Genomic DNA, 24,943 nt, shown 5'->3' on the forward strand with positions numbered 1-24,943 from the left:
TGCTGTTCTAACTGCACCCTTGTTCCTCTTCCTAAATGAGTATATCTAACAGCTAACTACAATCCCTTTGTCTTAGCTCTGTGCAATCTCATGTTCTATAGACTCCAAAAAGAATAGAAAGAGTCAGCACTTTGGTCCTGGCACTAAAACCAACATTCTAATTATCGGGTTTGTCAAAGCAGCTGGTCCTGGGTAGAAGAGGTAGTTCATCTAAGGGCCCTATGATGAATGTTAACCACGTTTTTATCTTTCAATCCACACATGGGTTTCAAAGTCCTTCCACATGACAAAAGTCGATGGGCATGACACATTCACTGCGTAAAGAATTCAACCTCATGAGATCACCTCTCCTCTCTAGTGGACATTTGCTGGCACCTACCGTCAGCCATCACTCTGACCTCTTCCCTCTTTAAACAGTTTCCAGATTTTCATTCTGGTAGCTTCTCTTCCCCCATGCAGCGTCCCATGGGCTTTAGAGGAAAATGAGCCCAACTCCAATGTCAGAAGGAAGCCCTGATTGGCTCAGGCTAATTCAAACATCCATTGCCCTGGTCATAGTCCCAAATTCAGGCATGAGCATGTGATCTAAGCACAGACAATGAGTGTGAATTTCAAGACTCTTGCTTGGAATGCTAGGGCATAGGCACTCTGTCTGCTATTGGATGTGAACAAGGAGGCAAATAGCCCTGATTGCTGCTAGCAGCCATCCCATGGCCTCTGGGGAGCTTGCATTGTAATATGGCCAACACTCTATACAGAAGAATATAGAGATGGGAAGAAATAAGACCATGATAAGATCACTGCACTGCAGGACCAACCTACCCTGAAGCATACTGTAGCTTAGGACTCTACAGTTTCATCAGATAAAAGATGTGTTTCATTGTTTAAATCAGTTTGAGTTGGGTCTTCTGTTATTTGCGTTAAAAATCCTGATACACCCTAAAAGTACATAATCACCAAATTAGGTCTACTCTTAGAATAAAATAAACTTTAGAGTGATTTAATCCAAAGATGGCCCCTTCAAAGTTACCATCTCCTTTGCCTCATGCTACTTTGAGGGGTAGAGCTTGAGAAGACTTGCATATGCTATAGGTCTCCCAGAGAAAGAGTTGGGTTCTGCGTGGAGCTTGAGCTTGCCTCCTGAGGCCTAAACCTCCCCACTAGGTTGGGAGCAAGCCCTGTCAACCCTACAGAAAGAAAATTGCTGTGTCAGAACATTTAACCAGCAACGTCCATCCTCCCTTCATTTCTTCCCACAGTTTGCCAAAAGAAAGAAAGAAAGAAAAAGAAACCTAAATTGGTTCAACATACTTTTGCTACTGGGAAATGTTTCATAACTACCAATGAATAATTCAGTGAATATGATATTTTTAGTTTTCTATTGCCAGACACACCCAACTTTGATGGGAATGCTGTTGCCTTTCTTACTCTCCAAATCCCCTTTCCATCCAGGATCTGAAACGTATTATGACAGAGATCCAATCAACAACAAAAATCAGGTCATGTCACGTACCCTACTCAACACCTTCGAATAGCTGCCATCACACTTAGAATGAAATCCAAACTATTACCTCTCCAGCCTGCATGATCTGGCCCCTAACCATCACTCTGACCTTCTTGCTGTTGCTCAAAAATGCCAAGCCTGTTCCTGCCTGAGGACCTCTGCCTTTCACTTGCTCCCCCTCCTCTCTGGAACCCTCTGCTACAAGCTCTTCACTTGACTAGCTCCCTCACTTCACTTTGTCCCTACCCACACATCACCTCCTCAAAGATAACTTCTGTGACCATCAGATACAAAACAGCACCTCGTCACTAGCCATCCCCTCACCCTGCCTTTTCTTCATAGCATTTATCACTACCTGAAATTGTGTTAGATATATACATATTTTTAACCTGTATATTATCCATCTCCCTTAGAGAATGGAATGCAAGTCCCTTTAACTCAGGGATTTTTCTCTTGTTCAATGATGTGTCCACCAAACCTAAAACAGTACCTAGCACATTATAGGAGCTTAATATATCTTTTCATTTTATCTTCTAAGAATGAATGGATGAATAAGTAACAAGTTTTTTTTTTTTTCTCTTAAAAACAAACAAAAGAGCAGCACAGAGGCACTCATCTCTGGTTGGACAAATCTCCCTTGTCTTTAGCTACTTGCCCAGCTTTATCTCACCTATTCCTGGGTCTCCGTATCTCTAAATCCTTTAAAACCAACAACTTAAATTGCTCCAACTTATGACACATACAATCCTACAAATGATCACAGAAAGTGTCAGGGCCTTCAAAGGTTCTTCTTATAAAGAGTTGGATGTGCAGTCACAGAACTGCTCGCCATATTTTAAGTAATATGAAATCATTCTATCAGAACAGAATACAAGATAACACATCATGGGGCTTCCCTGGTGGCGCAGTGGTTGAGAGTCCGCCTGCCGATGCAGGGGACATGGGTTCGTGCCCCGGTCCGGGAAGATCCCACATGCCGCGGAGCGGCTGGGCTAGGGAGCCATGGCCGCTGAGCCTGCGCGTCCGGAGCCTGTGCTCCGCAACAGGAGAGGCCAGAATGGTGAGAGGCCCGCGTACCGCAAAAAAAAAAAAAGATAACACATCACTTATTGGATCCATATAGAAATCACCACTTTATCACGGAACGTTTGGCAAAGGCCTGTGAAGCAGACTAGCAGTCATCATACCTCAAAACTCCTATTACACACTGAACCCCCAAAATATACTTCTTGGGGTAGAAGCCTGCTCTCTTTATACTAATTAGCTAGTTATGAAAGTGAAACACTCAGTTTAAGTTTGTGTGACAAAAATTGGATGCAAAGTCTTTCATTTATGTCATAAATTCTACTATCTCTGTGGAAAAAAAAAATAATTTCAAAGTCAAGGCAGTTGTTTTTCCACAGTCAAAAGTGGTTAAATACTTTTAAATACATTTCAACATATTTATAAAGGAATTTTTCTACATGCTTCCAAAGCTCTCTCATAAATCAGTGTAATGTTTCCAAGGCACATTTGGAAGTAAAAAATATATATCTACTAACTGTGTTTTCTTCTATTAGAAGATGAGTTAAGCAGAAAATACATTAATATCTGAATTTATAATAGGAGAGGTTAACCCTTAACCATAGCAAACTAATGAGGAATATTTTACCACAGAAGGAGTAATCAGGGCTCTTTTAACACTATGCAATTTGACATTTTGAGGACTTAATCAAGAAAGAATTTTATTCACCTATTTACTTTTCATCATCAGGATGCCTTACAAAGACAACACATGTCAAGCTCGCCATTCTTAAGCTTAATCTCACTGCCTTAAGAAAATGTTAATTTCATTAATATCCCATAGCTTTTACAAATAGTTCTCACAGAAGTAACGCTACTACACTTATGTCATCTCCGGGCCAAATTCAGCTCAAACATTCAGAAAATATCAATATAGATGTGGTGCGCTCTGAAGGCTGGACCTGACTAACCCTCTGTTAGCAATTCTGGGAGGTTGTGATTACTGGACACTGGCTTCTATCTCCAGCCATTGATTATCTCTATCTTTGTTAAAGACGACAGGAGTTTCATTTAACTAGAGTGCTCAGTAAATTACAGCAGAGTTCAAGCATCTTTTATGGATTCATTGAACCATTGATCTGCCTTCTAGAGCTTGTAGTAGTGCCCCGCTCTGGCCCACAGCCTGTGTTCACAGAGAATGCAACAGACTGGCTTTGTAACCTCCAAAGGCAGTCGGTCAGGAGACATTAGATTCCGCTGTGTGCATGGCCACCCTATGAGTGGATTGTAACTTAGGGAATTTCCCATTCTCAGTCTGAGAGGCTGGGGCAGAAATTTCGTGGCCTTCTATAGCAAGATTTTCTTTATTCCTTCCTAATCTGTGATAATAAAAACAAAGAGCAAAGAGCCCAAGAACAAAGAATTGCACGTGGCTTGCCCAGTTCACACTTTTGCTTATGTGTACAAAAGCTATCCAGAGGTACTGAGATGGGGGAGAAATAAAAATAAACACGGGTGTGCCTATAGTTTGCATCTCCTGCATATGGCCCTCTTGGGTGTACTAGGTTTTATGACCAGACATTGAAAAAGTACATGAGAGAAATTCTGGACTCAAACTACTATCTTAAAATATCTCATAGCAAGCCACCTGGCCTGTCTTATGCATGCACTTTTTTAGACAGTTAACATTTTTAACAAAGCATTTGAATTAACAGAGCATAACTACAATCCCACGAAAATGCACAATCATCTCTCTTGGTTTATCTAGACAGTGCACTAAGCACTCTTAGAAACTTCTCTCCCCTCTAGTCATTACTACTAAGGTCTCATGACACCTTCCTTTTAAAATCAGGCACAAAGAGTAACTCTGTGCTGCACGTAGCTTATGACTAGAGAAGCACATGAAAATGACCCGTTAGATAATTCTTTAAAAGCTCATTCTTCAGATAAACCTGAACACTGTTAGCAGCAAGGTGAGAAAGTCGGCAAGACAATGACTGTATCAATAAGGAGAATGCAGGTCCCAAATAACTAGATTCCCTTCCTGATCACCTGTTTCCCTGAACTGCCCACTACCCAAACAGACACCAGACTGTGAACTCGAAGCAAGCACATTCATCACTCTGCAGCCCAGTCACCAGAGCACAATGCGGGCTGATGCAATCTGACACTGTGCTTAATGTTAAAAGGGAGCGTGCCTTTGAGATGGATTGGATAATTACCGGCAGTTCAGATGAGAAAAACTTGCTTTAAGTGTATAGCAGGAGCTATCACGGGGATGGCCAGAGACTGACCGAAATTAACATTCAAGCATCTATGTCAATAGCCCTGTGTATTGCTCTCCAGGTGACCAGATTCAGATCTATGAAAAGTACTCCCTCTTCCTTCTGCTCATTGGAAAGAAATAGTATTGGGGCTTGAAGCTATTTGGCGTTTTAATCATCTCTTCACATTTAATCTAAAATAACTAGTGTTACTCAGAAGTTGACATCTATTCTGGGTAATAGATTAAATTTATTTCTGTTTTCCCCACAACCTCTTCAAATGTAGCCCATTCAAAACTAGACGTGGCTGCTATTCCTTTCTTTCAGTACAAACTTGCTTGCCCCATTCTGTTTGTGTTCTGGGAATTCCTTAGACCAGTGTTTCCCAAGTAGTGGTCAAGTGTTCTGGTAAACACAAGATCACATGCCTCTCCCCCAGGCTTCTGATCAATGGCTTCCTAGGGCATTGGGTCCCACCTGGCCTGCAGAAGCTCTGTCCTGAGACACTTTCTGCCTTTCTTCAAGAGCCCAGGCATCACTTTAACCTGACCTGCATCTTATTTCTCTGGCCAGAATTCTCCTGTTCTACCCCCCACCCTGAATGTGTTTCAAAGGACTAACACCGTCCCTCCCCTCTGCTGGTGCTTTTTTCATAGGTTCTCATTTGCAGCAGCTCATCAACATTCCATCCCATATTTCAAAATATGAGAGAACAAGAAAACAGGTGGGTTTGTTGTTCTTTCCCCAAAGCTTCCAGAGGACACCCCTGTTTGCTGCAACCAAAAGGGAACTAACTCAGCCACTGGCCTGCAGATTAAAGGCAGAGGCCATGCTATGTGCAGGCAGTGGGCAGGCTTGCAGCATAGACACTGCAGAAGCAAAGCAATCATCCCACAGGGCAGGGTGCAGGTACACAGACCCAACAGGCTCACTGGCGCCCCATAAAATCACGGTGAATCCACAGGAAGAAATCCAGTGCTCCCTAAGCATTCCTGTCAATCAAGAATATTTGCAAACAACTGGCAAAAGCAAGTCTGTGGCTTGAGCTTCAGGCAGTCAGGGGACATCAATTACAAGTAATTTAATGTCCTTCCCTAAACCTTCATGAATGATAGCCATTTTGCAAATTAAATCTTGCAGGTGTTTAAAGGAAAAAATAGTAGACAGGTTAATCACAAGATTAACAAGGCAATTGTTACACATTTCTTTTGCACTAGTAGGTTCTGTAATGAAGTCTGAAACTGAGAATCTTCCCCAGGATATATTCAAGTTTAATAAAAAGACCAATAGTCTAAATAAATGTAACTCCAAATAATATGATGATACATGCTGTGTATCCAGGGATATAGTCTGAAAGTAAAGGAAATGCTTATTATACAATATTCCCCTCGTTGAACATTTATTATTATCATGATTGTTAGATCTTACTGATATCATCTGCATATGTTGTTTCTATCTATATAACCTTTTTATTTTTAATTCATCCTTATCTATTATCTACATAGGTTTCTTTCCCCTATAGTCTGTGGAGGAACAGCAACACTGTGATATTGAGGAAGTATTTCCATCTATTCTTGTCTCAAGTTATGGAAAAACTAGAACAAGGAAGCAAACTTTGGTACTGATAGGAATTTGTGTCTATTACTAAAGTATCGATGCCACTAATCCACAAAGAACACTATAAATTTGGTATCTGAACAAGGAAAGAAAACAATCATTCTTTACATTGCCTGCGTTGGACATCTGTCTTGAATTTTGATTTCTCGCTTGATTTGTGGGCGTCAGTTTAGACAAGAGGATATTTCCTATGCAGAAGGAAAAAGATCAAACACAGGATATTTGGAAATGACTACTATTTGTGATCTTGTCTGTTACTCTTGTTTTAAGTGGGATAATGGTTACAAGGCATCAATCCCTTAGGAAAGAGTATTTTTAAGTGTCTGTTATTGTGCAGAGTAAAACTGGTATTAGTTGGACTAAACACTTCAGCATCTCTTGCAAAACCACTAAGGAGTCTACAACTTTCCAACTCCTAGGCAAATCACTAGGTTAGACATGTTCTCAGGTTCTTCTCTACTTGTGGCCTCAAGAAGGGGCTGGGAAAAGAATGAGCTATTCGTTCCCTGAAAAGTCTCCAGGGCATCAGGTAATGAGATTGACATCCCATTGTTCGGCTGATGCCCATAGACCACAAAAGTATTTTTCTTACCCGTTGTTTCAAACACTTTTGAGTCAACAATTGAGGCTGTTGGGGATAAGGATTCTACAAAATATGATTGTGGATTAATACTGTGTACTTCTTAGAGCCAACATCCTGAATTGTGTACCCTGGTAGTTAGGTTCCTTAAATGGATACAGCTGTGACAGTTCTAGCGGAAGCATTCTGAAGAAAGCGTACATACTTACAGTCATCCAAACTACTCTTCGAATTAGATTTTAAATTGGTTTAAAAATATAACCTAGATGCCATAAAGGGTTAACTTGGCTTCAGTCCATCCCACCTTACCTCACAGCACCAGGGTTTAGGAGAGAGGGATGTGACATTCTTACTTACTCCATCAAACAAACACAGAGACCTCTGGAAAAAGGTTTGAGAAGCGAATGAAATTTAAAGAGCCAATTTTCAGTGGGCCTTCATTTTGAGAGCTGGGCTATTTTTGTCCTTGTTTTTAGCAGAAAAGCAGCTCCTGCCTCTATCCCCAAGCATTTGTGACGAGGATAGCAGGGGAAGCACAGGCACAGCTGTCCAAATTACATTCACAAATGCAGGTGTTGCTCAGACACAAAACAGAGGTCAGCTGAATACTGCTCCTAATTAGCTACCTTTTCTACTAGGATTTTTCTTTGTAAAGTTATGCATGCAATTTGGGTTCAACTTAGAGACCATTTTTAGATCCCAGCATGCTATCCACCAAGAAGTGGGCTGTCATTATAAAGCATAATTTACAGCATAGTTAATTTTACATGTTTTTTTAGATTCTACATTATACCTAAGGCAAAATTCTGTTCTGCGTACACATTATTCACTGTTTTCCATCCAGCTCTCATTATTTAAAAGTGTAGAATTTAGCCAGAAAATCTTTTAGGTAGGGATGGGAAGAATTCTGCCCTCTTTCTAAGATTAAGAAAGTCCACAGTTTTAATAATGAGGACTAAAGACTTTGTCAAATGATACAAGAACATAGTAGCTATTTGCTATTGTCTTCAGTGGGGAACACCCTGGGGCTTATTACAGCAGTTCTTAGAAATGGCAGGATGGAGACTGGTATCTAATACAATCCATTAGGAAACCCAAGCCCTAAATGAAATGACCACAGAATCCTATCAGTTAACAGAAATGCAGCAGCTGTACATGTTTATTGTAATACAATAGGATATTGTTGCAGAGATAACACTCTTAAAATTAAAAAAAAAAAAAGAATCCAGCAAGTGATGTGACCAGTTTATTTCTCTATTTGAAAAACGAGAATGTCTAGTGTGGCAGAACTTTGGAATACATAAATAAGCATGAAGATTGCAGAGAAGACAGGTATTGTATGTACACTAATGGGCTGCTGGGATCAGCTCTCAAAGTCACTGGCTAAACTTCAAGCCACTGCAACTCCCAGGTTTTGCAGGATGTTCAAAGAACTACCCCAATAACTCCTTGCAGGAAGTGAAAAGTAATGGTCTTTCTCCCCTTGCTGATTTTACCTACTATAAATATTCCAAATACTAATTCCTATCTTGGCTTCCAGTTATCTATTTTTCAAAACTGTATGCTGTGGAAGTTTAAATTCAGTTTGACCTTAAACTTTATAATTACAAATATGTACACATTGTATATATGATGTATATTATACATATATATTATTATGAACTGTTTTTTCAAATTGAATCAGGTGCCTTTCATCAAAGGCTTAAAAAGTTGGATCACTATGCAAAGTGTAACATGTATCACAGGGATTGTGACAAATTCATCTTGCTTGATTTTATTCACTACAGGCAGTTCATCAAGATTCAGACGCATAACCCTTCAGAATCATAGAGAGACAAAAACCCCGGTTCTATAGCCATCTTCTGGGATGGAATGCAAAGTATTTTGTTGTGGTAAGTAAGGCTTTGAAGATGAAAGCACTGGGTCCACTCTTGTGATTGTTACCCCGGTGCTCAGCATTAAAAACGGGAGCCCCAGGGTCTCAGAGATCATTTTAATCCCCCTATATTAAAACAAAACGTGTCTCCCATGCGTTGCTCTAACTACCCTCCTCTGAAGCTTCACCGGCCCCTCCCAAGGGAAAGTGAACTGTTGACTGTCCCAAAAGAATTCCAGACAATTTCCTTACTTGCCTCCCTGTTCCAGTGAAGATTATGAGCCTAATTCTTAGAGACTGCTACTAAAATTCCACCCCGCTGAATTCTGCAGCCTAATTCTTTCGGCATTATGTTTTTTGGCAGAATAATGTGACCCAAATTTGCAGGAGATAATTTGCTGCAACAGTGCTTCTTGCAATGCAGTGAGCGCAAAATTAGCATTTCAGGGTTACAAACAAGACTTTAAAAAGTGGTAACTGTTTGCTTCAGAGAAGGACAGATTTTGATCTTATATTATGGAAATGGAAATGCTTAGCAAAATGTGGATGATTCTATGAATTAAGGAAGATTTACAGATCAATGGAAAATAATCAAGAACTAGCAATTTATTTCAGTAATTGGTGGCAAAATGCAATAGCGGCTCTTAAAAGATTAAGAAATTAGCTGTGTGTGTATGTGTGTGTTGATTGTAAAAACATCATGCATTCCATTTCCCATCAATGGTGGCTAATGCTATTCTAAAAGGACATTTTTATATCTGAGATGTCTTAAAACAAAACAAAACAAAACAAAGAAACCATAACTATGGCTGTTCCTGTGTTCATCCACCATGCTTCTCACAAACGCTTGGCTGTGTGAGCAAGGTTGGTTCAGGTATTCATTATTTCATCTTTTCTCAATATCAATCAACTTTAATGTAAGGTGTCAAGAAAGACTTGACGTTTTTCTTGATTAGAATTTGTGGATCAGATTTTGGAAAGAGCCAGAGCAATATTCGCAATGGGAACAAGTATAAAACTGAGTGGACTAAAGCTTTCTGGCCATGCTTCTATGGCTAGTTTCTCAGCCTTGATAAGAAATCTCTACCACTTATCTTTCATGGACCCTAGTCTAGTACTCTACTGCTGGAGAGACACCGTAACTTAGGATACCAGCTGCGACCACCATGTCCTCATCAGATTCATTCACCCTCTCAGAATTCAAACACCAAGACAAGAGAAACTGAAGAGCAGGTTACACATTAGAAGAGGGTTCCTTATTCCAGAAGGTTAAGCATGACAGAGAAAGAGAACAGACAAAACAGAAAGAATAAAAGTACAGGGTGCGCAGTGATTTCGTCTAGAAGCTAAGAGGCGCATGCGCACAGGGTGGTGAGGCCTGCGTGGGCCGCCTCTCTCTACGGTGCTCTTACCTTATTTCTCTTGAAGTAGGCTCGTCGGCAGGCCGCAAAGCACTTCTCGCTGCAGAAGCTTTTCACCTCACTTCCCATACTCAGGGAATAGCGCTTGATTCCCACTTTCTGGCACCAGGCACACATTATTTGTACATTTGACACATCATCTTCTATAATAAAAGTATAAGAAAAATGTTCATATCAGAAGCAAACATCCCTTCAAACTTAGACACACCCTGAACCTCACAGAGCTACTTGAGGTCTGATCTTAATTTCAGTACCTCACCACTTTCTGACCTAGTAGATAGCCAGCTCTTGGTGGGAAGACTCCGTGCTTTTTTCTTTTTCTTTTCTTTCTTTTTTTTTTTTTTTTTGGTTGTCTCCTAAGTTTCCAAAAGACATCATTTATTTAAAAACCAGACCATGACTGCAGAGCCATGAGGATTCCTAGCACTTGGTATCCTGGTACAAATGCTTATTCTGCCTGGTTAAACCAGGCTCAGTACTAATGAAGCTTGTAAAGAGACCCATTTCTTCAAAGGTACTGCTGACAGCCTACAAGATTCACACTGGGTGGGTCGCCCAGTGCTAACCTACAAATGTGATGCCCTCATGTGAACTTGGACAGTCAGGAGCCAGGCTCAGTCTTGACCTGTTCCCTATTACTGTTACATGAAAGGGGGTGTTGTTCACTCTTGCAATATAATGGTTCCCGAGTGATACTGTTACTCAAAGAAAGGAAAGGTGTGAGTGGCCATCTTCTCACGATGAAAAGGCACCATCCTGGCTCACACAACAGTCTGCTGTGGTACAGCCTTCCCGCACTGCTGTCCTCGGGGAGGCGCAGGCCTGATTTAAATTCCCCTCCATGTGATATGGTTCGTGGTCCCTGGATGGAGGAATGGTAATGGGGGTGTCAGCCATGAGGCCTGAGGTCACACATCTGCCCAGATCATTCTCAGCCAGACTGGTGGTCCTTGTAACTCCTGTAGCACCTGCCACCCATGTCATGGGACTGCTCAGAATAACGTCAGGAGGTATGCAGGTATTTTCAATATTTAAACTACTGCATTTCTTTTCCTTTGTAGGAGAAGAAAACAAGTTTTACTAGCACAACAAAGCCAGGATATCACAAATACTACTGCTTAAAACACAGAAAGGCTTTTCAAGTGAGTCAGTTAATAAAATATATTGAGGAAGTCATAGTGCAGGTGGTAAGACGCTGTAACAAAAATGTGATGGCGATATTCAAATGACCGAAGTCTGGGCAACAGTGGTCTCTTTACAGGGAGTGACTGTAGGAGAGACTACAAGTAGAAGTCTAAGAAATATTTTCTTGTTGCCTCCTAGGGGCTTTCACTATATCTTACGTTTTCTCAGTCTTCCCCATTGACTGTGTGTGTGTGTGTGTGTGTGTGTGTGTGTATGACTCATTGCCACTATTAGGTGCATCTCTTCCTCCTTTATCAATTTTTTTTGTACTAACCCAGACTCATGCTCCAGACATGACTGGTAATCATAAAATCCCCAACAAGCTCTGGTATAGTGTTGTCTGATTTCTGAATAAAATCCCCCAAAGACTAATTGCTAAGCAAGGCCTGGTCCATGAGTTGTTGACATATTCATGGTTCATAGAGTCTGTCATGCAATCATTCCACTTCCAGGGAAAAGATTTGGTTTGAGGCAGTGTGGTCATCAGCCTGCAAAATTAGAAGCAAACTAATTTGTAGTGCAGTGATAACGGCATTTTTTCCCCCTGAGTGTCATCACTCAGAACTATGTAAAGCATTTTATTTACCTTAATGGAATAAGTGTTGTCATTTTAATGATCATTTTTATTTCACAAGTTACATGTTGTAATTTATTGTTAATTATCAAATGAGACAGTGTAAAAGGCAACCTTTGATGTTAATCAAACATTTTTGATAACTTTCTTTAAATGGAGTCATAACATGAATTCAAATGTCATACAATGACTGTGTTTAATAATTTATTCTATTCAAAAAACAGATTTATTTATATTTTGTATGATTTCTAACATGGCATCTGTCTACATACAGACATTTTACATGGTATGAAAAATTAACAAGACTCTATAATTTACCTTAGAGTGTGGAGGAGTTTTAAAAATTAAATTAGAAAGACTATATTTAGAAAATAATCATCTATCATTACTAAACTAACCAGCACTAATAGTTTCTGTTTTCCCAATCGATTAGCTGCTTTAAAATCTTAAATTCCTGAAAAAGAATATGATACAGCACAACTCTCACAAATGATCCATTGGCAATAAGCTTGATTCTGGTGAAATCTGTAAGGAAAAAAAGATTTTATGGGGGAAATTATTTGGCCACAGAGTTCAACGAGGAGACCCCACTTCCCAAGGATCCACTTTAGAACATGCATTAGGTTTCCCCTTTCGGTTTCTTCCTTTCAATAGTCTGCTTTGAGGGGAAAAAAATGTAAGTGTTTTAGTCCTAGATCTTTAACTATCATAGACTAAAACTGAGATGACAGAGGGTGGAGAGCAAAGCTATAAGAAGACTGGGCAGCGGGCCTGAGCTCTGGCCTGGCCTGAAGGAATGGTGCCTGGGGCAAAAAGGCCACTCATGGGTCTTTCTCACGCTTTACTCCATCATCACCACACAGACCTACTTGTCTTTTTTTAAGAGGAGGCAAGGATAGTTTCTTACAACAGAGATAACAAATAAACAAAAAGTAGAATTTTAAAGCAGGTTATTTTTATAAATCATTTGTACTACAAAGTAACAAAACGGGAAGAGGAGACAAAAGAAATTGCGTACTTTTATATCTGGCAGTTGGAAAACTCTTAGGATGGTGGTTAGGATCTGCCTTGTTAAATAATTCAGTATCCCCATCCTTTTTTCACAAAATTCTGTTTCATAAAGGCAAACCCTTTAGAAAACTGCCATCAGATACCTCCTTTTCTGTCACCAAACTGCTATCAATAGCTAATGCTCCAAAGAAGAGTCTGATAAAGGGATTATTCCAAAAGTTCAAGAAAACATTTTCAGATATCTCAGATACTCTAGTCTTATAAAAGTCATTTTTATTAATATATTTAAGAAAGTAAGAAAGAACTGTGATTATTAAAATTAATTTTGTCAGCTAAAACTTAGCTCAAAATTCTGCCACCAGACATGAGATGGTGCCCCATCTTAAACAATATGACTGCACCCCTAGAAAAGTGAGCTCTTCTTAAGTGCTTAAAGCCAAGGGGATTGGTTCATTTCAACAACTGCATCTTTTTTTTTTTTTTTAATCTGAAACCCAGGAATTGTGTGCATGCTTTATATTAGCAAAATAAAGGGCCCAGCCCTTTAGCTTTTTGAACCTTATCTGCTTTCAAAACTTTTTTATTTAAAAAATATTTCTTCAAACTAGGGAAAAACCTGATTTCTTATATTTAGGCAAAAGGTCCCAGCCATTAGGGATGAGATTACCTCAAAGAAAATTCACATAACAGATCTTTCCTTATAGCCATTATTAGCCCATGTATTTTTCATAATGAACAATGCAGCAACAAATGCAAAATGCTTACAGCATTAAATCACATTCCCAAAGTGAATAGTTTATACAACATAATAAATTTTTCACATGATAATATCATATAAATATGCATCAGTCAAAATATGCATGTTTCAGTTAATCATGAAAAGTTTGTACCACCTCTTTAGGATTTAATTAAGCAAAATATTTAGGGCATTTTCTTTCCAATCTAGTGTTCAAAGAGCTATAGAACATTACTCTACTTTACACCCCAGAAGGAGAAATTTAGATTAATTACTCTGAAATAAAATCAAAATTGTATTTATTTATCATAGTGCAGAGAAGTATGAAGTCAAGCATTTCTGGAATGCCTTGCTGAAGCTGTTTGAGAGACTGCTTTATCTGGTGACTTAAAAATAAGGATGGCCATTCTACGGGCATTTTAATTGGCTATGAACATGCATACTAGCTTACCTGACCAGAGCCCAAATAAAATCAGGAGGGCCTTAACGGACCCCAAGTGATTAAACTGTAGATTTACCACCCCTCTGTAACTTTCATGGGAATCCAAGACTGAGGAAAAAAGTGTGAAAGTATCTGCTGGTGATGTTTCTCTCTTCCAACAGTTCCTAGAATGCACGTGTCCAGATAATCATTTCAAGACTTGAATTATATGAGACAAGCTGCAAGACAATCTGAAGTGATTCCTGTGTGTTCTCCACGCCATGAGATGAAAGCACAGGTAACACTCTATCAATCTATTTGTTGAAGAAGCTATATTTAAGAACAGAATAAAGATATGGCCTGAAAGGCAGGCAAAAAACTAAGATTAAAGTTTGCTTTCTCTGCAGCCCTTCTTGGAATAATTGAATTCCAAAAACTTTAAGGCAGTCTGATTTAAAAGTCTCTATAGAGACTCTAATTTAAGAGTCCTTTAGAAGCTTCTGTACAATTCCCTGTGTTCCAGAAATAAACATAAGGGAGACCCAGAGAAAATCTGGACCACTGAGTCAAAAGGAAAATAATGATAGTTAGCCATTATTTACTATTTAATAGGTGCCAGGTACAGTGCTAAATTCTTTAAATCCATCACTTAATCTTAATCACAGCCACTACCCCGCAGGCAGGCACTAACATTATCCCCATTGTGCAGATGGGGAAAGTGAGGTTTAGAGAGTAAGTGATTTGCTCCAAACCACACAGCCAGTACAAACCAAAGCCAAGATGAAGACCAGGGCATCTGATTCTAGAGCCCAAGCTCTTGACCACTACACCTTAGAGACCACAGCCTTTCTAAATGGGTGAGATTATACACCATCCACACAGACGTCCCTCCACAAAAAGGACTAAAAGGTGTCACAGACTCTGCTACTTACACAGCACACTGCTCCATGACACACTAATAGACAAAGAAAATGGAATCCAAAAGGTCAAAAAGTCTTTGAGGAGACAGCTGAAGTGTTAATCGATATTTGTTGACTGATTTTTTTAAAAAACAAGTTAAAGGCCCAGAGTGCAAGCCTTTACTTCTTTATGACTATGAGACTTGGATTTGCTGCAAACATTCTGTTTGAACTTTCACCAGCAAGTGCCACTTGAACATTAAATGATGACACAGAACCAATATACCTGGATCTCAGGAAGCAGTCATTCTACTCACAGGCAAGCAGTACTCTTCCCAGCTTTTTCTTTTGTAAGGGAGGGCAGTCACAGCAGGACATGAATAAGACTGACTTTCCATGTGGGTGAAGTGGGGAACCACTTACATGTGTAACTTCAAAGATGCCAATAAGAATATCCTAGCTTCAAAAAGTATCCTCAACTGCTCACAAAAATTTAATTTTACCATTAGAGAGTAATTTCCTGGGCTAAATATTTCTTAAATCCTATTAAAACACAAATTCCCTGAAAGCAAGAAGGCTCGATATGTATTTGTCTATAGTGATTTGTGCTTTAAAATGAGTGATTCTTTCTGAAGAACAAGTTTTCACAGAGAGTGAGGAGAAGGGCTAAGGACAGGGCTCCAATGAGAAAAGAGGAGGGCAGAGATGGGAGAGGCTAGGACAAAAGAAGCCTCTGGTCACTACTTTGCTAATGTCTAGCCCTGGGCATATAGGTAGAGCAAGCTGAGGGCTGCCAAGTAAAGGCAGAGTGGACAGAAAAACTACTGCCTGATCATACTGTAGCACAATGTCAGATATTTCCAGAATGACTTTTAGATGTGAATTTAAAGCACAGTGGAAGTTGAAGGAGGTGGGAGGAATGGCATATCGCTAGGGATCTCTAGAAAAGAAAAGCAACAGGCGGATCCACTTATTACAGCTCAAGGGGGTGACTTTTTGTTAAGCAAATGAGGTAACAAATATATACTCCTTTGTGAACCTAAGTCACTATTATTTGAAAGACATTGTGATGGAGTATGGAGAGATGGAGTCAGAGGAAACGGGTGGAAGTATTAATACTGCCCCTTCTAGTTGTGTGATGTGGGCAAGTCACTTAAGGGATAGTAATGCCCGCCCTAACTCTAGCTGTGGTGAGGATCAATTGAGAGAAAGTAGGCACATTCTTCATGTAAATGAGCCTGCCTTAGAATTACTGGCAATTAGAGCCATAAGAAAAGGGTAGGTGTCACAGCAAAGGAAAACATAAACAAGACGAAAAGACAACCCTCAGAAGGGGAGAAAATATTTGCAAATGAAGCAACTGACAAAGGATTAATCTCCAAAATTTACAAGCAGCTCATGCAGCTCAATATCAAAAAGACAAACAACCCAATCCAAAAATGGGCAGAAGACCTAAATAGACATTTCTCCAAAGAAGATATACAGATTGCCAACAAACACATGAAAGGATGCTCAACATCACTAATCATTAGAGAAATGCAAATCAAAACTACCCTGAGAGGCTTCCCTGGTGGCGCAGTGGTTGAGAGTCCGCCTGCCAATGTAGGGGACACAGGTTCGTGCCCCGGTCTGGGAAGATCCCACATGCCGCAGAACAGCTGGGCCCATGAGCCATGGCCGCTGAGCCTGCACGTCCGGAGCCTGTGCTCCACAACGGGAGAGGCCACAACAGTGAGAGGCCCGCGTACCACAAAAAAAAAAAAAAAAAAAGAGTCCTGTACCACAATGTTCATTGCAGCTCTATTTACAATAGCCAGGACATGGAACCAACCAAAGTGTCCATCGACAGATGAATGGATAAAGAAGACGTGGCACATATACAATGAAATATTACTCAGCCATAAAAAGAAATGAAATTGAGTTATTTGTAGTGAGGTGGATGGACCTAGAGTCTGTCATACAGAGTGAAGTAAGTGAGGAAGAGAAAAACAAATACCGTATACTAACACATATATATATGGAATCTAAAAAAAAAAAAAAAAGGTTCTGAAGAACCTAGGGGCAGGACAGGAATAAAGACGCAGATGTAGAGAATGGACTTGAGGACACAGGGAGGGGGAAGGGTAAGCTGGGACGAAGTGAGAGAGTGGCACGGACATACATACACTACCCAATGTAAAATAGATAGCTAGTGCGAAGCAGTTGCATGGCACAGGGAGATCAGCTCCGTGCTTTGTGACCACCTAGAGGGGTGGCGTAGGGAGGGTGGGAGGGAGACGCAAGAGGGAGGAGATATGGGGATGTATGTATATGTATAGCTGATTCACTTTTTTACACAGCAGAAACTAACACACCATGGTAAAGCAATTATACTCCAATAAAGATGTTAAAAAAAAGGGTAGGTGTTAGCTGTGTGCAATCTGGAGAGGCCCAATGAGCAGGTGCCAGTCTCTTCAATCACATCCCCCACCAATGGATGACATCTGTAGACTCACTAACTCTGAATACAAAGAAAAACCCAGTAATTGGTTAAATTTCAATAATTCAGGCTATTTAAGAATAAAGCCATTAGATTTAATAAAAGCTTCACTTACATTTATTCTTTTTAAAAATTACTTAACTTGAATTAATAGTTGACAGGGTGTTACCAAATATATCACTGTACTGCCAGATATTCTGTAATTAATAGATGGGAATTCTTTGTAATTATCACATCAACTATCCACACATGGGTGGATCTTTCTACACACCTGAGAAGTTTGCTCTTTTAAGAAATATCATAGTAACAACCGAAAATGTCTGCCACCTTGGTAACTGAACTATCAAAAATTGCCAAAGAATAGAGTCTGAATTAATACAGTTTTATTGCACTTATTTCTCATTAAAAGGAGAGATGCAGTTAAATGATAGCGGGTTCCATACAATTATGATTCTTTATAGTACCTAAAATTATCTCTATTTTTCTTTTGGAAATAGAATTATTTGAAGTGATTTCAAGATTTTAAATAGTCAACACCCCTCTAAATAGAGTAGTACTTAACCCCAAAATAAAATCTAAATTACTATATATAAACTAAAATTTGGTTCCAGTATGTAAAAGGAATGAGCACATATTACACAAAATGACAGGAAAATGATGGAATTTAAAATTAATTTTCAATTTTCTAATGGGAGTTTTCCAGCTGATTTTAAATTTTTTATGTATATGATACATATACATGGGGTGTATATATATGTGTGTGTGTGTATATACATATATATATATACAGGTCACACACACACACATATTTGTAAAACATGTGACTTCAAAATGAATTAAACATTTACATCCAGGTGCAGGTCCCTGTGTTATGTCGCTGGTCAAGAATGATGAGTTGACTAGGACATGGCCCTGCTCCCAAGAGAACAGGCAGAAAAGTGTGTGACCCATCATTTGACAGGGAGAATGTGATAAGAGAGGAGTCCAGAAGCCTCTTCCAGCCTAGAGAGCACAGCTTGTGAGTTGGGTCTTGAAGGATTTGGAGCGGGAGAAAGTTCAAGAGAAGGAGGGAAAGGACAGAGGACCAGCAGGAGCCAGGAAGTGGCAGACACACTCAAGGATGGGGAAGAGCCCTGCAGCAGCTCAGCTACCACAACTGCATGAAGAGAAAAGTAGGAATTAGACTGGGGCTGGTGGGGCCTGCATGAGGAGTCCCTTGAATATCCTCTTGCTCTGGGGTGGGAGGGGCTCCTCTTCATTCCACAGGTAATGAGGAGCTCCCAAACATTTCTCACAGGACATGACAGGAGCAGAGATGGGCTGAGAAATGTTACCCCAGCAGGGTGGATCAGAATTCAGAAGACTGGACTCTTGTTCCACATCTTAGAAAAAAGCAACATGAGAGCAGCCTCAATGACTCATTCACTTTTGTGTGTTCAGTGACTAGTACATAGCAATGCTTAAGCTATGTTGAATGAATGAATAAAAGGATGGATGGATGGATGGATGGATGGATGGATGCAGAGGAAAGGAGATGAAGTTCTGAACCCATAGAATAACATTTCTAACAGTAGAAATGAAAAGGAAAGGACAGATTTAAGAGTGAGACCTAAACAATCACCAAAATATAAGAATGTAACTCACCCAAATTCAGAGAATTCTTCTGCCTGTGTCTCTAGTCAAAGCATACCAGGGAAAAGTCCAAAGAGTTCTCTGTGAAAATTGACTCTGTAGTCAAATTCAAAGTGAATTTGCTTTACTTCCAGCGTCCCTTCCTCACTTATTTTCTCAACATTCAAACAAAGAAGGTAATAAAAGGAGAGATCCCATAAAGTCACAAAATAGTAATTCTCTCTTGAGTACCATACTGAACTTGGATTCTTTAACAGACACTACTAAGCACATGACCTTGACATTAACTTAAATACTTTCACTGATTAGCCAGAGTAGGGACTTCTGATAAGTCTCCTCGACAATCTCACCTCCACGTCTCAGTACTCATTATAGAGAGTTTGTCTTCCCTATGTACCCACCCTAAGAAGCTGGAATAAGAAAGGAAGAGGATAGAACTTAAGAGTAAGGAAAACCCAGAATCCTCTATGCAACATTTCCCAAAATACACCCCCCACAGAACACTAATACTATGGGATACTTAAAGGGGTGTTATTTTTTAAAGACTTCCATGGTCAAATTTGTATGGAAAACACTGGGCTAAACAACAAGTTCTTTACTGTAAGACTTTTGGGCTCCACCAATGTGTAATTAGAAATCTTCAAGAGGGAGATAAGAATGGCTGTATTTCACAAATTTGACCAGGGACAGGTATTTTCACAGAGAACCCACAAGACTGGATTTCTAAGGATGTCTCCCTGGGATGTTCTGCTCTACTACCCTACATTAGTGCTGAAGCATGAGCACTTCCATGTGGGCCATTAATTATCAGGAAGGTTTCTCCTCTGTTGCCCAGAGTTGGATCCTCCATTGCCAGGAGTTTTGTCTGCACTGGGCAGAAGGACAAGTCCAGCAGCCATGTGGCCAGTGCTGGGTTTGCTGACCAACACCCACCAGCCCTCAATAAACACCACCAGACTGAATAAAGACACCCATGGCCCACTAAGTCCTGTGGTGTCTGCTATAGGCATCATATACAGAGAAGGCAACCCTTTTCCTGGAAAGTCCTACAGAGAAAATGGCAGAAATCAATAATAAGGCAATGGGAGAGTAACACTGCTCTTAATAGACTGGATAATTCATGTTCACTGGCTGGTTGCAATGGAAAAGAAGCTTGAGTAAACTCTTGTCCCCCATCCCTGAGTCCTGGATTTGGCCCCCTGTCCAATCTCAGGTGCCCTGGGACAATGATGGGTTTGCTCTCCACCGGACCTTTCTCTCCTACATGACTAAAGTCCACACACTGAGTCCCAGCATCTAGCCAACAAATGCACATGATTAGGGACAAGGGAGCAAGGTCAAAAAGTGTACACAAGCACATGCATCACTGCTGGAAAAGCAATTCCAAGACACTGCCCTGCATAGAGGGGCATCATCTCCAAAGAAAAACAAATAGCAGCATATTAGGACTAAAGGGTCAAGCTGCTTTATATAGGACTTCAGCGCAGGAAAAGTATACCCATTACCCACTATTTAACTGAAGGGCTCATTTCCCCTTCTGAAATCTGGCTGTCCCATTAATTATACTTAATGGGCCCTGCAGTGGTTGACAAATCTCCCCAGAGGGGAAACCTTAATTGTAGACAAAGGATTCATTTATTTACTCTACTTTGTGCTAGGCACTATACTAGGGCCTGCAAAAACGCTGGCAAACAAGACAGACACGATCCCAATCCTCAAGGAGGTTTCCATGACTGTCCCTAGCATAAAATGCCAACATGCAGTAGAAAAGGACCGTGGGAAAACCAGGCCTGCTCCCAGGGCTCTGTCACCACTGGGGGTGTCACAGGAGCCAGGTGTTCTTGGTGACCACAAAGCAGGTATAAGCAGCCCCACTGTGACTGACCAGCACACCAAGTCCCACCTCTCAGCATTCCAGGTAGTTCTACTAAGCAGCATACCTGCTGGGGCTACCATCCTAGGGGAGGGGAACTGACAGGCTAGAGACCAGGGGGTCAAAGGGACACATGGGGAGGGTAAAGCCTTTGCATCAAGCACCACTGTCTCCTCCTCAGCCCCTCCTCTTCAGTCTCCTTCAGCAGACTGAAGAATGGGAAGAACTTCACTCAACTAAATTTGTTAAAAGAACCAAGATGAACCTGCTGGAACACTGTCAAAAAGATAATTTACTCAGCTCTTCACCTTCCCATCTTAAAATATTCATTTAGATTTCTTGAATGAGAATGATGAATGATTGAGGGGCTCTCTGAAGGGGCCCCATGCCAATCCCTACTTGGGAATGTGATGGGACATCACGTGCCAGAACAGCCCCACTATGGGAAAGGGGGAGGGTCACACCCACTGAAACCTTTCAGAGTCCTCGCTTCTCTCTGCATAGTCCCCTTGGGCCATAGTATTTATGCACTCCTGTGACTCCAGCTACCATCCATAAGATGAAGATTTCCAAATCAACACAGTTACTTCTCAGTTTATTTCCAACTGCCTCCCAGCATCTTAACCTGTCATGTCCAAAGCTACATACACACCTTTCCCCTAACCTGTCCCTTCACTGTGTTTCCCATCTCAGTTCCTGGCCCATGCAGTCATGCAGTTACCCGCTAGCAGAAATCTGGTATCTTTCCTGCCCCTTTCACCTCCCACATTCTGATTAATCACCAGGTCCTCCTAAATATTTTTATAATATTGCATTCATTCATTCAATTACTATTTACCCAGTCTAATTGCGTACCAGGCATTACTCTAGGCTATACAAGACCCGTCCTCATGGAGTTTACTGCTGTCCGTTCCAGTGAAGCCACCAACACCTCTCACCCGTACTACAGGTGGCCTCCCATTTCACTCCCATCTAGCTCATTCCCTCCACTCTGGAGGTGAGGAATTCTTGTGAAGCACAAGTCTGATCACTGCTCTCACCTGCCCAAAACCCTCCAGTGGCATCCACTGCCCTCCAGAAGTTGGAACTCCTCAGCATGGCCTCTCCATGGCTCCCAGGACGAGACCAGTCTCACAGCTTGTCTACTCTCGGGCCTGTGGCTTCTTTTGCTTTCCTTGAGGCTCTCTCCTCTGAGTCTTTCCATGTGCTGCTTCCTCTCTCGACCACAGCCTCAAAATCCTTGACCAATTCAGTCCTATTGCTCCTCCATATCTTAAACCTCCTCCTATGGAAGCCTTTCCTGACCCTGAACCTGGTCAGATCCCAAAGCACCCTGGACTTGATCATCAACACACTTGATTGAGATTTCTTTTTAACGTCTGTCTTTTCCACCAGACTGTGAGCTAGTTAAGACAGGGACCATATCTATCTTATTCACTAGAATGAAATGTCTGACTTTGGGCCTCAGCATAAGGAGAAGAAAAAGCAGAATCCTTACTACATGTACCTTGGGTGGTTGGATGTCCAGGGCGGGAGCAGGGGGTGGGGGAGGAAGCCAAGGGCACCATCTAATCACTCAGAACAAAGTTGCCTTAGAGGGAAACACCAGTGAAAAGCCCCAGAACAGAATGCAATCGTTATTTCCACTCTTCTTGGCCAAGTCCATGAACTAAGTCTTCTCAATTTAACAAGAACTTCGAGAAGTCAGCATTGGGAATGTCCCTAGAATAACATGAGTTACCAACTTCACCATCACTCCCTTCTCTTAACCAAACTTTGTTTATACCTTCAAATAATTAATTGCAAACAGTTCAGTCAAGTCTAAGTTAATTCCAGAAACACATCCACCCTCTACAAGCAAAGGGAAGTACAGCTGACATTTCCTATTATTTCCTATTAGCATCTTAGCTCTTTGGTGATCTGGGGCAGAGTGTTCTAAAATCCTAGCTAGGTCATACCCCCAAAAAGAGTTTATAGAATGCCAAGAAAAGTTCTAGGCTGCCTCATGGATCACAGAGGTGTGTGATTTAGAATCCATGTTTAGATGGTGTCCCTACTTCTGCCATGAAAGCAACTCAGTGACCTTGAGAAGGTCATTTACTCTCTCCAGCCTCATTTTCCTCATCTGTAAAAGAGGAGATTTAGCTAGATGATCTCCTAGGTCCCTTCTAACTAAAAATCTAGGACTCTAAATCTCTCAAAATAACAAGATACATTTAAAGGAGGGCAGCCAAGGGGTAATCTTTTTCCTTTCTTTTTTTTCTTGAACCCCTCACTTAATTTCCTTCCTTTTTTCTCCTTCTGTATGGCCACCACTATTGTCCCTTGCCCTTACCACAAGAGGCTTAGAAAATTCTTTGGCTGATGGGACAATTTTAGAAGTGGACCTTTCTAAGCTCTCCAATATTTGCACCACCACAAATCTAGTACCCTCTTTTTAATCCTTTATTATATATTTATGCTTCACTTTAAAGGGACAAACATGAATGTTTATAAAATTCTAACTTTTTATATTATTTTCCGTTAATTTCTGATCTTTCAGTGTGGACTTCCACACACATGGTATTTTATGCTAAGTTTCCCAGAAAACAGAATCTGAGACAAAGATCTGCGTGCAGCTGGTTTACTGGGCGTGTGATTCCAGGAAGTAGGGTGGGGGGGGCGATAAGGGGAATGAACCTGGGGAGGATGAAGAGCCAATGTAACAATGTGATACTAAGTTGGCCACTATTAAGGAAAACTGGTATTCAATCATAAAGAACAATCTTTGGAGTATGTGACATACATTTCATAACTCTTTACCCAGGGGACAAAAAGGAGAAAGAATTTATTCATCACATCTATGCCCCATTGACCTAGTGTGTTAATTCCCTTATATTTCTGGTTTGCATTTGTGGGCATGCAGCCAAAAAGATTTACATGAAAATCATGCTGCCGTATCAGGGAAGTCCCAGAGCAAGAAGCTAGGGACATATGCCACAAGCATGAGGAAAGGTCCTTTCAGAATGCACAGGCCTAAGCTATCAAAGTACTATAGCAGTCACTATGGGGCCAAGAGGATCTGGGGTGGCACATAAGAGGTGTCCCATACTCAGAGTTGTCATCACTATAGAGCCTGGTTTCTCAACCATGGCACTATGGACATTTTCAGCCAGATAATTCCTTGTGTGGGACTGTCCTGTGCATTGTAGGAGGTTTAGCAGCATCCCTGGCTTCTACTCACTACACACCAGTACCACCCCCTCTCCCAGCTGTGACAACCAAAAATATCTCCAGATATTGCCCAATGTCCCCGGGGGCGGGGAGCAAATTTACCCCCTGATAAGAACCACTGGTGTAGAGTAATGTGTATCCTACTTTTGTCACTCACCCAGTGCCCCTTCATTTCTCTCCACTTTACACGGTATCAAAAGCAGCTCTCAAGTAGACCACTGTGAGAGATATTTATGCCTCATGCCTATAACTTAATTTTTAGGCTTCTTGATCTAGAATGTTCTTTGTAAAATGATTTAATTATTTAATTTCCTTACTACTCAGGAAATGTAGGACTACTCAGGTTTTCTATTTATTCTTGTGCCTGTTTTGGTAAATTAAATTCGACATAATGTGACTTCTCTTTTGCAGAAATTCTGGGAATTACTTCCAGTGATCACAACTTATGTATAACATCAAAAATGATTAGGTTTAATAACATACGGGTGATACAGTCTTTTTATATACTAATATTTCACCTTTCTAGCACTTTCTCTAAATTTTATTTTTTTAATTAATTTTAATTGGAGTATAGTTGATTTACAATGTTGTGTTAGTTTCTGCTGTACAGCAAAGTGAATCAGTTATACATATACATATATCCACCCTTTTTAAGA

General features: G+C 40.6%; 1 protein-coding gene across 2 annotated transcripts in view; it reads right to left on the minus strand.

Annotated features, from left to right (window-relative positions):
* The window catches only part of SOBP (sine oculis binding protein homolog), a 153,485-nt gene that overhangs the window by 104,651 nt on the left and 23,891 nt on the right, over window positions 1–24,943 (minus strand). For both annotated transcript variants that reach the window (XM_082633479.1, XM_082633478.1), the window contains exon 4: window positions 10,256–10,407. In XM_082633479.1, coding sequence (XP_082489605.1) covers window positions 10,256–10,407 — 152 coding nt within the window. The remainder of the gene's footprint in view (window positions 1–10,255; window positions 10,408–24,943) is intronic.

Source organism: Mesoplodon mirus (assembly GCF_964341445.2).
Source record: "Mesoplodon mirus genome assembly, chromosome: 10".
NCBI classification, from domain to species: Eukaryota; Metazoa; Chordata; class Mammalia; order Artiodactyla; family Ziphiidae; genus Mesoplodon; species Mesoplodon mirus.